Source organism: Colias philodice, chromosome 6, assembly GCF_061535455.1.
Source record: "Colias philodice isolate Cphi_HAF_F1 chromosome 6, ilColPhil1 Martin Lab GWU primary, whole genome shotgun sequence".
In the NCBI taxonomy this organism is placed as follows: domain Eukaryota; kingdom Metazoa; phylum Arthropoda; class Insecta; order Lepidoptera; family Pieridae; genus Colias; species Colias philodice.
Window position 1 is genome coordinate 3,651,247 of NC_143091.1, and position 16,701 is coordinate 3,667,947.

The 16,701-nt window shown below is 35.1% G+C and overlaps 1 protein-coding gene and 1 long non-coding RNA gene across 3 annotated transcripts in view; both read left to right on the forward strand.

The window, feature by feature from the left end:
• The window catches only part of Utx (Utx histone demethylase), a 38,669-nt gene that overhangs the window by 11,446 nt on the left and 10,522 nt on the right, over window positions 1-16,701 (forward strand). For both annotated transcript variants that reach the window (XM_089696178.1, XM_089696179.1), the window contains 4 exons: window positions 10,622-10,929; window positions 11,902-12,127; window positions 13,853-14,110; window positions 16,227-16,446. In XM_089696178.1, coding sequence (XP_089552304.1) covers window positions 10,622-10,929; window positions 11,902-12,127; window positions 13,853-14,110; window positions 16,227-16,446 — 1,012 coding nt within the window. The remainder of the gene's footprint in view (window positions 1-10,621; window positions 10,930-11,901; window positions 12,128-13,852; window positions 14,111-16,226; window positions 16,447-16,701) is intronic.
• On the forward strand, window positions 5,606-6,807 carry LOC149487593 (uncharacterized). The gene is made up of 3 exons (XR_016315726.1): window positions 5,606-6,152; window positions 6,279-6,340; window positions 6,415-6,807. It is a non-coding gene; the product is annotated as an uncharacterized LOC149487593 (long non-coding RNA).

Sequence of the window (16,701 nt, forward strand, 5' to 3'; positions counted from 1 at the left end):
CATACTTTTTTTCCGGATATCATTTCTTTGAAAATTGTTGAGATATAATTCAACGCAACTCTTATAGTTCACACCTATGTTTAAACACATTATTCGTTATAAAGATTACCAGTTTTATTTAGAATAAGCCTAGAGTTATGGAGGCAGATTGTTAACTAGTGATTTAACATCAGTTCCCTGCGTCTGCGAGTGGGTGCATATGTTTATTGGATCTTTACTCGATGTGCGAGCGTTGGCCGCACTGGAATTTCCGCGAAAAAATCGGCGCGTCACATTACCGCGTCACTGGGTCGCGCAACGTCATAGTACAAGGTCGCAGTCTATAGTCTATAACCAATATTTGATTTCCTCATTATTAATTAGATCAAATGAACGGGACAAAACAAGAGCAATCGTAAGCAAAAATCTAAATTGTGTTCAGGGTCACTTTTTAATCCTGGACTTCTTGAGTCGAAAAACACAGTGCAATTATAATTAAGTACTTAGTAAAAGTAAAATATAATTCACCCCATTTATAATTACTTTTAATAAATTATTGCTAAATTGTAAAGTTTTATTTTAGTTGGAGAATATGATAAAGAATGACTTACTATTTTTAATTGATATAAATTATAACGTAGTGATTGGAATGTGATGACAAATAAATCCGTGACTCAGGTCAATGGCATTCAACATACTAAATCTAGTGATTACGTTGCAAGGTCTTGGCTAAATATATTTTAAATCGCATTCGTATTCCAGTTTAAAAACGCTGTCAATGGATTTAAAATCCGCTTAGAAACGAATTTTATTATATCATATTGTTAGGAACGTTTTCCTATATTTGAACATGACCAAAATGCCCAATATCAAAAGTGATTGTGATAACAAACAAGTTCGCCGGATACGATTTGCGTAGGTGAGAATTTAGTTATCTATGTTATACGCGAAATAAATTGTAGATAACACAAATTGCGTAAGTAAACATATCGTAAGTTACGTACTGTGAAATAATACAGATAACACGATAAAACTGTGACTGTAATGCCAGGTTTTTAAAAATGTTACATTTAAACTAAACATATAAAATAATTTTTCCAGGTTATAAAACAAAAATGTATACAAATGAGTCACGGAGCATAGTTAACAATCCAACGTGATCCTCCATACATAATTATGATACAAGAAAGCTGTTCTCACGGATGTCGATTCGTGCTTATTTAGCTAGCATGTAAACTTGTACAATAGGCATTAGAAAGCGGGCGGTGACCACAAAAAGGGAGCATTGGAAGGGCTCCGTTTCGACTGAGTCGCTTCTTGCAACACGGTGTTACGGCACTATTGAACGATAACCTCTCCCCGCGTCCCACGGTCCACAGTACGCCATACCCCGTACGCAGAATCGCCAAATACAGACGCTATTGTATGCCGAACAATCTCTGACGTTGATGCCTTCTAAATTTTCACAAAGGGTTCAACCCTTCTAAATCGCAACGTTGGGGATGGGGCATAGTTTTTAATTTCATGCATGTAAATAAGTATTGGACTTGTTAGGACACTTGTGTACCGCGAGTTGCAGGGAAGTCGTCAAGGGCACTCTATTTTGTAATGTAATAATAGCGTTCAATGTTGAGCTCTTTTTATGTTAGGGGAGCATCGTTTTGCATAATTCTGTGAACGATTTTGACAACATGTTCGATTTTCAAAGCACAACATAATATTTTAACGTAATCTAAACTGAGGAAGAAACAAGAATTATAATGTTTATTTAACGACGACATAAAAACTCGTTCCCATAATACGAGGCGGCCGTATGTGATAATCTGTTGTTTTAAACATTTATAAAACAGTTCTAGAAACCAGTCTGATGAAGCTTGTATTTGTTGATCTCGAAGTTTTTTTATGAGCGCATCGGGCGTGCATTTCTAGTACTGGTTCAGAATGCAGCTGTACTGAGCTCACTTCCTCATTGCACGGCCTCGCGGTGTCTATGCATTGCCTTCTGCACGTCTTATTTGTGCGTGTTTTATGCACATATGTGAGTTCCTATATTTAAACAACGTTGCTATTCCTTTTGAACACAATTTAATTCTTATCTGTTTGCAGAGAGAATAAAATAAAATAGATTCTCAAAACCAATTAAATGATAACTTAACACAAAGTAACCTCTGCAAGTTAGAAGCCTGAAGTACCGTAAGGATGGCCTCTACGTGCCCGGTCACTGCGAGCGGAATAACCGGCTCGTATCTAATGTTTCCTTAGTTTAATGCAAACAACTGCCTTTCGATTCAATAACTTAAGGGGCCCTGCTCCGAAATGTATGTTTCTAAATCATGGTTTTTGGATAGAAATCATCATATTTAAAATCCTAAAAAAATATATAGCACAGATAAACGTTTGATCTAGTGACTTTTTTGGATAAAAACACAATATTAAACATTTGACTCGATCAAAAAAAAATCAGAAGTAACATCGATTTTAAAAGCATAATCAGTTTTATGAGAATTAGGGGAACGCTATGTTTATGAAAATTTGACATTTCATTTACTAATCAGGTTTTACAGGGAAGTTTTTGGATAGATTTTTAATTTAGCCCTTATTTTTTTCTATATAAAATATAATACGTAAAATGCGACTCGCGCGCACCACGTCAGTGCAGCCAGAGTCCAGCCGGACGTTATCGAGGGAGGACCTGTGCTAGTTTTGCTCCCGACCACGTTGCAGTCGCCGTTCGCGTATTAGAACCGAGCGGCGAGTAAAACGGCGAGCATGTCACGGTATAAATAAATCAGTAGTTTGATTTTGTTAGTTATCCTAGGATTATTGTTGTAAATATAAATTAACTTCTTATTCTATACTATTAAACGAACAATATTTGCATATTAATATATTTGTTTGTAAATACAGTGTGGAAATTTTCGATGGGCCCTGGGTGAAAGTACTAGAAATACTGGAGATAGCAAATTTCCTTTATTTTTAAAAAGAAATAGAACTGCATTCAAAGATTTTCAAAAATTTAGAATACACTAACTTACTTATTACATACTTATATTCAATTATTATTTTGCCTTTTTTATTTGTTTTACTTTAAATTATTATTACCAATATTTTCAGAAGAAAATAAATTAATGTATCCAGAACGAGAGTTTCATTTTAAACTTTAAATGTATGTATAAAATAGACCAAAAAATTTTTACGAGAAATTAACAATAAATTATCTTTTATATTGTTTCTATCGATTTGAATAATAAAATAAAATTTGAAAAAGGAATGTTTCTTTTCAGAAAAATTTGCTATCCCTAGTATTTCAAGTACTTTCCATTCAGGGCACATCGAAAATTTCCACACTGTATATATACAAACAAATATATGTATAAATATGCAAATATTGCTCGTTTAATGGTATAGGATAAGTAGTAAATTTATATATCAACAACATTCCTACGATAGCAAATAAAATCGAACTACTGATTTATTTATACTGTGGCATAATCACCCGCCTTCATAGGTCACCGGAGTTCATGCCGCGCCGGCTCCTGCGCAACGCGGGCGCGAGCCATCTCAGTGCCTAAAATGCCTAAACTTTCAGTACAAAGGGCTCTTAACGCTATATTATTCTATGTCCGTTATATTACAACACCTCGACAGATTTATATGACACTTCTGTTAATGTTCTGGTATAGTTTGTTTATTGCACTTTACCTAGATTTATACGAATTTCGACTCGATTTTGATACGCTAAAGATTTGCTTGAAACTTTAAAGTTGATAAATCAACTATTAGGAGTTAACATAAATTGTACATTTCCAAGTAAAGCTCATTTAGAGAAACTAATTGCTTTAAAACGGCAAGAATCCTTAGCAAGGTTCAGTTTATACAGGTCACGGCAAATATGCGCGGAACAACTGTAGCCATGAAGTTAGAAATACTCTGCTCATAATCCGAAATAGATATTGCATATGAAACTCTAGTATATGTTAGAGTATGAGTGGTAGTTATCGAATCGCACGAAAGTAGGTCAACTTGTATGACGGCAGCGATAAATGAGCCCTCGCTCGTTCATTATCAATTTGTGCAATATATGCGAGCCGCTGCTTTGACTCAAATACAATGTAATCATGGAATATGTCACCGATATGGCACGGTTCGATCCGATTATCCAGCTATCGATCCGGTGACGGCTGAAAGTGAAAATGTGGAATTGCAACTGCGAAAATGGTTCGAGGTCAATTCAAAATATGTATGATCTATATTATAAACGTTGCAAACTAAATTTACTTTCATTCCTGTTTGCATTGTTGGCGCAAGTATGTTTACATAAACAAAATGTTGCCACGGCGATTGGTACGGTTTTGTGTTTATCGGAATGCCTTTGTGTTGCAATTGTAGTTTAATTTGTTATATTTTACCTAGATATTTTATAGAATAATTGTTTATACTGGCAGTATTAACATTGGCTTTGTAATTTGTACAATGTTATTTGCTCGTGTTCTTAATATGCAATATTACTTTTGTCTCGTTTTCCAATGGTCAAAACAGCTCAATGTTTTGTTTTATTTTTACTTTCTGGTGACTTTTTTATTTGAGATACATATTATGTATTTACAATACAGTGTCATTCACTTTTATGTGTCATGCTGCTGAGCTAAAATTATTTTGTATTGGCAACTGTTGGCTGGTCGTTCTTTCCGCCGTAAAAATAAATTTTACAGTTATAAATGCTTTGTTTATTTTTCTTTCAGTTTTATGTCAATTGGTTCACCAATAAAAATAAAAAGTTAACGCAATAAAACTTTAATAACTATATCTTATATTTCATCCGTTAAAATTTAGTAGGTAATTTAAGAATTGTCAATTGTTTATATTAGTTTTGTGTTTCGTATTTTTATTTTTCTGCCACCTATTTAATTGCACATAATTTCACTTGAGCAGTTTAAATATGGTTATAGGTAGATTCATAAACAGGGCCAAGGCTTTTATTGCACGTTTCAAATAAAGTTTGATAGATAACAAGCTAACTTAAATGCAGTTCGCGTTGCATACAGTTGCCGTGGCACCAAGGTCGTGATGCAATGTGGTCAGGTGAATTGTAGGTACGGTAACGTTGAATGCATCGCGTGATTGCGTCACGTTTATATTGAGCGTCATTACTCAAGCAATTTACTTTATTAATGGTTTTAAACTGTATATATGTCATCTATGTTTTGTACTTCCGTTTTAGTTTCCCATTGTACAGAAATTTGTACTGTGTATATTTAGAAAATTGTCGTTGCCAACTGCTAGCATCCGCAAAATCAATATTGCTATACGCGCTTGTATCCATCGAAACGATCCTCTCCTTCAATGATAATAATGGACAAACAATCAATACACTTTCTTACAGTTAACTGAGTTTGAGTTTATTGACCATTGTTTTTCAGATTGCATGAAATTTATCCATAACATTTGTAAAAAATACAAGCATTAAATTTATTTGTTCTAGATCTTAGAAGCGTAGCAAATGCTCGCAAAATATTGACCTCGGCATTTCTTTCGTGACCTGGTCAATCTCGTTTCAATCCCTCGCGTTAATGGGGAAGTGGGTTATTATTACACTTAAGGTGATGAATTAATTTTTCTAACATTTACGGCCCTTTTTAAACCTTCGTAATTTTTATATTATTAAAGTTGTCGTGATGAAAATTCTTGACAAGAAAGTTCAATAGTAACACAATACGTCTACCGTTTTAGAAACATGATTCCATGATATTTTCTCGATAGAAAAAAAATACAAAGTTCTCATTGTTATTTTTTTATAATCTCTGGCATCTTCAAAATAACAAACGTAAAGTTACGACTTTTTGGATATTAACTATAAAATATACAACCTATACGTCTACCGATTTAGAATTTTGAAATATGCGATGGTTTTGAAATAAACAAGAAATACTTGAAATTAGCGCGCGACCAGCCAATATAGCGAGAGCCGCCCTGTACCTTCCTACCCCGATCGCTGCACGAGTCATTCCCGCTACGGCCGTCACACGGGGAACTTGTGTCGCTCGCGCAATCGTAAAAAAGGGTGACAACACGATAAGACAAAATGAGACAAATGGGGACAATAAAGAAAATAAGAAGAAGAAACATAAAGGTTGGAGGAAAAAGAATGCTTACAATTGGAACAAATTAATGAAGTAAGTTGGTTTTATTTTAAATTTGATGATAATTGTATTATAGACGATGTTTGATATGTACCCCTGTTTTAAGTACATAACGAATGTGTAAGATTTTTTCATTTATAGCATAGATAATCTTTTCAGAAATCCGGAATCCAGAAGGAAAATAAACCCACTGATTGTTCACAATGTGAACCCACTCCTTCGTAAGTACCTTTATTCAGTCAAAAATGTATGTTATCAACGTTCTACTGGTTTTATCGCATGATTCCATTTTTAGCAAAAAGCAACAAAGTGCAAAGAAATAAAAAATCATGGTGAACTTAGTGGAAGTATGGCGGACATAATATGGAACAGGAGCTCATTGGAGTAGTATTATATTTAAAAAAATACGAAATAATTTCAAGAATTACATTTCTTAGAAGGTGGTAGATAAGTATGTTGTATAAAGAATTTGATGTTGATATTTATTTCATTTATACTTACTACACCTGTGCGGGAAATTGCTTAGTAATAAAACAGGTTTATATTCATATTTACATAGTAATGTGAGTTTTCATTTCGAAAAATTTTGTGTAAGTATATTAAATTGAGTTCCTGGGTGATCTGGAAACACAATTGGGCCCGGAAGATGGCGCTGCAGTCACTCCTCCTAATGACATGAACCGATTTGGATGAATATTGATTCGCTTTCACATTAGCTAATATTATGTATTTTTGTTGTTAGAAAGTAAACTTAATTTAATGTTTATAATACATTATTATTGGTATAAATAAGCCAGTGTTCGTCTCACATTGCTGTACCTGCCTACCTACCCTACCAGGGCCTAACTTTGTTCTGGCTATTTTATTTTGATTATTTGTAATGAATAATTACAATTATAATAGAGTGCAAAAAATAAATACATGCGTCAATATATTTTGTTTTTTTTTAAACAATTTTTTTATTTAAAAAAATATCATTCCGACCGCGGCTTTGCCCGCGTGGAATTAGGTTATATCGTGAATCCTGTTTTATCCCACAAAAGTGTTCAGTTCGGATAAAAAGTATCCTATGTGTAAATCCAGGCAATTAGCTATATTTTATCAAAATTGGTAATGTAGTCTTGACGTGATTAAGTAACAACTAACAAAAAACTATACAAATTAACATCCAAAGTTTCGCATCAGTTTTACTGTATTAGTGATATCTTCCACTCTTGACTTTGACTGAGAAGAATTAGGGTTTATAACTTCTTTCAGAAATAGTACCTTTCATTTCTGGGCATGATGTAATATCTACGTCAGCATCAAATTCTATCTAAGTCAATTCAGTAGTCCGCGTTATTGAGTACCATTTCATTTTTTCAGAGTAACAATATTTTTTGTTATTTTAAAGATTATTTATAACCTGTATTATTTTGTAATAAAGTAAACATTACGAAATAATAATAATTATTAATAATGTCTAAGTAGTTGTTGGAAAGAAGATTATTTGTTTATAAGCAAGAAAATAAAACCAATAAATCAACAATTGAATAAATGTATAACAATATTATAACTGTATGACGACTCCATACATGTTTGTCCCGAGTCGGCCAGCGGCAGCGCGGCGAGTTTGCAATGAATGACTTCGCGCACACCGGCGTTCGCGATAGCGAGCTATTAGACCCCGCCCGCCAAGCAGTGGATTTTTTTTTGTGTATCGTCTTAACTAACATTCCCCTTTGGTTGTAGATGTCGTGGGAAAGCTTCGTTCATTGCCGCTAGCTACATCACGTGGTCTAGCACATGGGGCGCACCTAACGACTGCTTACTTCAGTTATGTAAAGTGTTATGCTGTACGACGAATGAACTCTATAAATAGCGGTCGATCCGTCCTTGAGCCGCGCGAGTACGCAGAAGTAGGTCAGGCCGAGCCGAGCCTCATGCCGGTGTTACTTCCTCCCCACACTCCTCGTTCCCTCCCCGGCAACACCTCTCGTGTACCAAACGTACAGCTGCAATGTTGGCAAAACGAGAGTAGCTTCCGTGTTTACTTGCCTCATTTCATGTGGGCGATCTAAATTGTACCTACGTCTGAAAAATTTTGCCAAAATTTCTCTTATATTCGGTATCATTCTAATAGTATGACAAAGAAAAAGATCTATATCAAGCAATCTTTACTAAAAGGCAAATAACAGGTAACCGTAGCACGTATCAAATGCTGTATCAAAAATAAATAATCTTTTAAAGAGACCCCGTAAGCCAGGTGCATATTCCACTATTGTCAATTTTGTTTTTTTTTCTGGAGATGAAATATAATTCAAACGCATACATGTATTAAATCGCTCCTGCCATCTTATTACAATAATTTCGTTACCTGAACGTATTGATACCTCGTTTTTGCTGGCAGGTAGCCGGTCGGATTAAGTCCCTCGCTCGAGGTTAAGTACATAATGAATCTTTGCGATAATTTCTCATTAAAATAAATTCACCGAATCTGTCGGGAAATACAAATCTTTATTGAATAAAAATAAATAAAGGATGAAGAATAACATTTTTTTAACATTTGGAAATTTCAACTTATTGTTACAAAGAGCTACACGTGTCATGTTATCAATCATTGTGATATCGAAGTTATTGGTACATGTTAGAATCTGTTTGTTTATTGTGATATTTATATGAGCGAGGGTTCAACCGGTTTTATATCAGAGTCCGCCTGATATTCTTATCTGCAGAGCCTCATAAATTGAGCATGAAGTGTTAAGTAAACATGGTCTACCGATGGGTAATGAGTATACTTAATGGAAAAGCGTACGAGTGTAAGAACAATGTCATGCTTTCGAAGCACAAAAACATCCTTTGATGTTCTGACGCGATCGCCTCGCTCCAAACCTGTCGAGTCTGAAGTATACAATGCTCTTCGTAAGGGGAGGTTGAATTACATTTTTTAGACGGTCCCTTCTTATCCAACGAAATAGCATTGTTAGGTTACAACCAGTTTATGACAAAGAAGTTTTTTTAATCGGAAATATTATTGTATGTATACAGTCTTAAGGTGAAAAAATGACGTAAAACCATATTCTGATGACACAAACAAAATTTTGTAAAAGTTCCCTCGTTACGTAAACACCCTTTGTAAACATTGTATGGCTTCTTTAATAAGGAAATCGGTATGAAGAAATAATATAATGGACAAGTACCTAACATAGCGTGATATTTACCAATTGTTAGTAGAGCCAAGTAGAGCGATACATGTGAATAAGTAATGTTAGATGGCATTAAGTGTATGAACGCCGCTGCGGGCGATGTCGGTGAAAGCTCTCGTCCATTCCTATACTTGTGTGCGTATATAATCGCCATTTAATTTGGTCGGTGGTATCGTGTACAGGACGCCACCTGCCTCACTCCTTTGTTTCGACTTGCAAATGTCAGGCGAGGTCATCTAAATAAAGTTATACCCGAATGCGTCCGATTCGGAACGCGATCGCTGTCTAGACGTTGCGTTGCATCGTCCGATCGATTGCACGAACGAGCCTCAGACGGTCATCGACCCCGCGGGCGCATCGGTGACGTTACGCTCCGGTGATGCGCTCCTCAATAACCATGTCCACGGATGTTACGGACACGTCAATTTTTGTAACAAACTCCTGCGCTGGCTAGATTCTTTTGCTTTTTGCTCGCGTTTTTGTTTGATAGTTGAAAGCCTCCGTTACTTTACCAGTTACCTGAGCTTTTATTCTTTACATAAATTCCATTAGGTACTTCATTTTATGGAATCGTTTGGGCTGTATGGCAATTTCTCTGTGAAGTTTACCACAAAGATTTTTGTATAGTTAAGCTTAAATTATAAGAAAAAAAAATTGTACCTACACCATTAACTTGCCGATGCGTACAAGGAACGCATTTGTAAAGAACACAGCGCAAAAAACATGCATTGAATGTTCCCGAAGTTTAAGGATCACTTTGCCTCACTGTTGTACAATAATATTATGGTTATTGTTGGTTTGGCGTTTGCTTTTATGATTATTGCTTTTTCTAGGTAGCAATGTACTAATAACTGCCTGACCTTCAAGGACATTCAAGAGCAGACGGCTACAAAGACATTACCCTCAGCTTTCGAATTTTTTACGTATTTGCGTTGTTATCTCAGGCAATTATCTAACTATTACAAACGTCACGCATAAAGAGTAAATTACAAATATTTACCGAGACACTTTTTTTAACAATCACTACATTGTTTATTTATTATTCTTTGCGCTTTACTCATTTATTTGTTTATTCGAACGTAACCTCGACCTAGTAGATATTTGTGGGTCAACGTTCATTTATCTTTCTCTCCTTGAGCCTCATTTTAATTGATGTATTCATTGATGTGTACAAATTGTACAATGATCTTAAATAAGTAATCTAAACACTATTAAGGAAATGAAACCACGATCGTTACATTAACCTGCTCGACTACTATAGATCTAGTAGATGGTCTCGTGGTATGTTTACAAAGGGTGGTGGGTTTTTCCTACTAGGGCGACGAAGGCTCTTCAGATGGCGCTCTACGTGTCGCCGGGATTCACGCGGGCGGCCGATGCGCATCTCCGCTTGGCGCTTATGTTCAAGGCGCGGAGACACTGGGGCGCAGCCGCGGTCCACTTCAGAAGGGCAAGGCTCTCCCCGAACCAAGACGCGACCTTCACCAGACTCGAGCTCAGCTTCCACGCTGCTCACTTGCTGGAAGCGAGAGGGCTCAAGAAAGCCGCAAGAGATGCCTATCAACGACTTCTCAAGGAACCTCAATTATCATCCACTCTGAAAGCGGACGTCTGTCGTCAACTAGGTAAGAGTTCACCGTTAAACTTGGCAATAGAAACGGATGTTATAACATAACATTCCATATGTACACCGCCTATTATGTTTAAAAACGTCAGATTGCAAGAATCTTGGCGTGGGAAAATGTTGGGGTTATATGAACCAGTTGCTCAGCATTGAAATGTATGAAATGTAGTAACATTCGTCATTACGAGTGCTATAAAGTATAAACAAACATTACCCTCGTTGTGCTTCCGTGCACAGGGATGCTTACCGGTTATGGCTTAATGTTATTCAACATACATAATTGTATGGAGTATTGTACATGCGAACTGGTTTACCTTGTAGAGAATGTTCATAGCATGAAACCGATTTCCGAATATTTCTAGGTCATTATTACTTTCTTTATAGCTTCAATTATCGACGTAAGCGCATGTTTCTTGTCGATTACAAATTAAAAAAAATCCAGTGTAATGTTGTAAGTAAAGATATGTGCGTGTTTTAAAAGGGGTTGATGGCATCTGCCATCACTATCTAGTGTTTCAATTTTTTAGCATATTGTATGTTTATAACTTTTGTTTGTTACAAGATAACACTTAGGTGTGACTTTAGCGAAAAAATGGAAAGGCACGAGAGAGTAATAAATAAATAAGCATTTTACTTTCACGTTGACCTTGTGTTTCGCAAGAATAATATGTATCAGATAACAATGTGAGTCTGGTGACCTTAAATTTTTGGTAGGTTAGATAGATGTCATGAACAATAGAAACGTATATTTAAGGAGGGTATTGAAACATTTGATACGTGTCTACTGACATTGTTGCTATCATAGACAGTAAACCGGTCAATTAAGAATACTAGAAAGAGATAAAATTCTGCATTCGATCAATTATAAACATCTCCAGGATGCTTAAACGACCGTTGCGAGTCGTAACGACTAAAAATATTAAAGAATCAGGTAAATTTCGATGAGCATTCCATCAATAACCAACTTCCGCAGGATGGTTATACCACCGCTGTGCGTCTCTCGACGAGCCGGCAGCCCGAGCCCGGGCGGCTATCTGGTGCCTGCAAAGGGCAGTTGCGGCTGAACCGGAGTCTGGAGCCGGGCTCTACCTCCTCGGGAGGTGCTTCGCGGCCCAGGGCAAAGTGCACGACGCGTTCATTGCGTACAGGAACTCGGTGGAGAAGTCCGAGGGCAACGCTGATACGTGGTGCTCTATTGGGTGAGTGCTTTGAATTTTGAAACTGATGGTAGTAATAATACGTATTAAGTGTATAAAATATGTATGTTCTTTCTTTGGATTCGTTTTGAAATGATTTATCGTGATGATCGGTCATCTGGGTAATATGGCTTTGTTTCATGTAAACGGGGTTTTCTAAAGGTACTCCGGAAATGCAGATAATGCAATGCGTGAATACCATTTTTTGTTTTAAATTGATCACGATGGCTGTAGACGTTGTGGAATAAAGTACTTTAATTAATTATTTATACAGATGACACAAGAAGAATTATAATGATTGATTCGTTAAATATCGCTTAAAAAGGAAGCAAAGAATTCATCAAAGTATGTACGGAATATTTTTTGTTTTATGTCTCGTTACCTATAATATACATATTTGTCACATATTTGTATTGTGACTACAAAAACTAGTAATTTCAGTCAGCTTAAATAATTGACCGGTTAATTGACAAAAAATCTATATTAATTAGCGTATTCGAAGTATTTTACTCAAGCATAATGATAATAATCTGTTTTTGTTCAAAATTACCATGTTATTATAGTAGAGCCAATTTAATAGGCAACATTTGACGTCTATCAATTTTATCTTCATAGGGTGGTAACCTGCTTAAAAACATCGATTAAAGTGAATTAATCGATACGGACTTGAAACATTTGTCAATCGAACTTGAAACACATGTCAATAATTTATGATAATTTTTATTCCCAAGTAATCAATGCATTCGATTCTAGATGTCAGATTTCGATTTTTAGAGTAACGTCTCTGGTATTTAAAAAGAAGAAAGGTTTATTGATACAAAATTGTAGCGACGTCAGTTCTTTAAATCAGAAATTGTTTATTATGTTTAGAATGGTTTATCAGTAAAATCAAATCATAAAATAACTTGTATCGGTCATTATTATTATAACTATGTAATCGTAATTGAAAAAAGTTAAACAAATGTGCAGTTCTAACAAAACGAAATATCATGTTATTCTATGTCGTGGTTACTAGGTTACGTTGTTGAATTTTGTTGAAATGTCAAATGTTGCCTTTTAAAATGGCTCTACTATATTTGCATAATTTTATTGAAACTGATGCTAAGGAGATTAATTGCGTCGCTGCCAAATATATTAAACATAATTAAATTATTCACTTATTTAACAGGCATTTAGTGTCGAAGAAAACGAAGTCGGTATGAATTTATTTTATAATGTTACAGAACTGGAATATATTCAAGTGTTTCATATCAGTATTCCCACGAATTAATTTGAATGTTTAATAAAATAATTAGGCACGGACATTAACGATATGTGTATTCGCGGACGGACGTAGGATATCGACACCGATTTGTTTTGCGTTCTCACGATTTATTGTCCGGTTAAGGAGGCAACAGGAAAGACGTTTTTCTAGGATATCGGTTACTGTTATATGTGAAAATGTTGTAAAAGTAAGATGATATTAATTATAATGTAAATAGGTTTGAATAGGATATCGGAGTCATCGATCAAGAAAACAGCCTGATTTTTTTTGTTAATTAAACTGTTTTGTTAGTCTTATCATGTTAAAAAGGGTGAATTTACACGCATTATAAGAAGGAAGTTTTTGTATTGTCATATACAGTTGTAGCTTAACATTCATCACGTTTTGTAGACATCAGTTTCATTAGATCATGTTAGGTTAATATCTCAGATAAAGCGTGTTAGCTAACATTACTCTCCTCCCAGCGTGCTATACCAGCAGCAGAATCAGCCCATGGACGCGCTCCAAGCGTACATATGCGCGGTGCAACTGGACAAGGGCCACTCGGCCGCGTGGACGAACCTCGGCAGTTTGTATGAGAGCTGTCAGATGCCGCGCGACGCGTTCGCGTGCTACAACAACGGGGGCTCCGCGGCCACCGCCTCGAATACGGCCCTGAGACAGCGACTCGCGTTCCTGCGGGCGCATTTGGCACACGCGCCCATGCCGTCCGTCACTGGCAAGTGAGTATCCGGTGGTGGGTTGAATGCGGTGTTGTTAATGAACTTTGTTGTGTATTTTTTAGCAACGAACAGGGTTGGGAATGTTTTGTATCGGCTTGTTGTTGTTAATCAATTTTAGTTGATTTCTCAACGATACGTCAATAGAAAAAATGGCTTCTAATTTTAATGAGAATACTAATTTATTTGTACGTGGTTATCAGATTAAAAGAATTGTATTTTTCCATTCGCTCCCCGTTTTTGTACTTAATGAATAATATATTTCTGTATCGCGTTCATAGTTAAAACAAAAACGAGGCGTATACGAAAAAAATAAATGAAATAGTTGGAAGCGTATAAGGACATCATAATTTACCATCATTTAAAAAATGTGAAGTAAAATATTTTTTAATCATGCAATTAACCTATGCGAATAGGTTTTTTGTCCTTTCATTAAATGAACGAATACTAATTGTCGTATGAGCGAGTTTATTTCTCACATAAAAACTCTAGTTAGTGTGGCTGTAGGTTTCCGTTATACGCTTCATCTCTATGCAAATTATACAGACTGATAACCAACATTATAAAAACTATATAAAATCCTTGAAAATTATAATATTAAGCTTAATATAATTGCAAATTGCTGAAACTTTGTAGAGGATTTACTTAAAATATAGAACTGAGAAGATATAGAGTAGTTTCAAATATTATTGTTTACAACAAATTTTGAAATTGTTGATGACTATTTATCAATTACTCTACAAGTCTGAAACTTTTTAGGGGAATTTGTCATAAAAATGAACTATTATTTTTTTTTTAGTTCATTTTTATGATATGAAAACGAATATCTTATAGGTATGCTACATTTTGCATGGACGATATTCGCAATGTGATTTGTGAAATTTTAATATTAATTTGACATTAAATTCTTTTTACTGTTTATTGGAGCTTACAAGTAGTAATAGATTTCTTTTTATATCATTTGTTACACAAGCTGAGTACAATTGCAAATGATAATTAATTAATGTTGCGTATACTATTTATGCAATGTATGTTTTTACATAGACTTCCTTTTAATATGAAATTCTCTAAAGAAAATACTTTGTTGATATTTCTTTATATGGCACATACAGTTCATAGTAAACTAGTAAGTTGTTTGTAAATCTACATAATGTGGCACTGAACTATATGTTAACATTATTATACAATAGTACACATGTTTTTACATAATATTAACTTTATTTAACATTTTTTTTACTTATTTTACAAAGGATAGCCACAAATTGTTAACACTAATTATAGACATACAAGGAAAATGCAATTTAACAAATCAAGTGCAACAATTAATCTTCTTATATATAAAAATGAATCGCAAAATGTGTTGGTAAGCGCATAACTCGAGAACGGCTGAACCGATTTCGATAATTCTTTTTTTATTATATTCCTTGAAGTACGAGGATGGTTTTTATGTAGAGAAAACGTAAATATGTACCACGGGCGAAGCCGGGGCGGACCGCTAGTTATAGATAATTATATGTAAAAAATATTGAATACCGAAAAAATATTTTCATCGATGTTTTCGTCTACACAATGAACAAGCTTATAATATCTAATATTAGATAATAATAAGGAAAAAGCCATTTAATTATTTTCCCCCATATCGTAATCGCCTTTACTGAAAAGGGCATCAGGGTACTCAATTATATTATACCCACACAATCCTCTAATTAGGCCTTCATATATTTGAATGTTCCGTGTACTTTATTTCATACATATTTGTGTATTTTATCATTCCAGTCGCACAAGTTGGCTTCATTACTTATTAGCCACCTCCTCTCTTTTTAATCGTCTTTACTCAAAAAATACATCAAAATACCCTTATTAATTGTTATAATAATATATAATCTGTGAATTTCTGTAAGTGTGAGTGAATCCCTCATGTATTTTATAGTTTCAATCTCACAAGTCGGCTTCTTAGGCCACCTCCTCGCTTCGTAATCGCCTTTACTCAAAATACCCTTATTAATTATTATAATAATATATTTATTCCGCCTAAATTTCTAATGAATCTTAAAATGCCTCATGTATTTTTAGGTTCCATATACTCTATTACATATTTACCAATACTTATCTTTCGTAGACGTCGTCCACTGCCTTCTATCGAAGAAGCGTGGAACTTACCCATATCTGCGGAAATGTCATCCCGGGCGCCCAAGTCCGCGCCACCCCCTTACCCGGGGAAACGAAGCGGGAGTATAAGCAGTACTACGCAAGAGGAACCGATCCCACTGACTCCGAACCAATTGCAGACCTTGCAACACTTGCAGAGGAACTCGCATAACTTGTCGCCGCACCAACAAGTATAACTTTGTGATTTTTTTTATTTTTTTTTTGGATATTTTGTGATTTTTTGTAGAGATGTGTACTGCTGGAACGGTTTTGAACAAATTAAGGGAATAGATCTTATTTTGTAGCAAGAGAAAAATTTTCTGGAGATAAATTTTAACTTCTTTATCAATAGATTGTAACGTTGTATAATATTTTGATAATTCTGTTTTGTATACTTACGTCAACAGGGCAATAGACTATATCGCCAGGCGGTTAATCTTTTAATA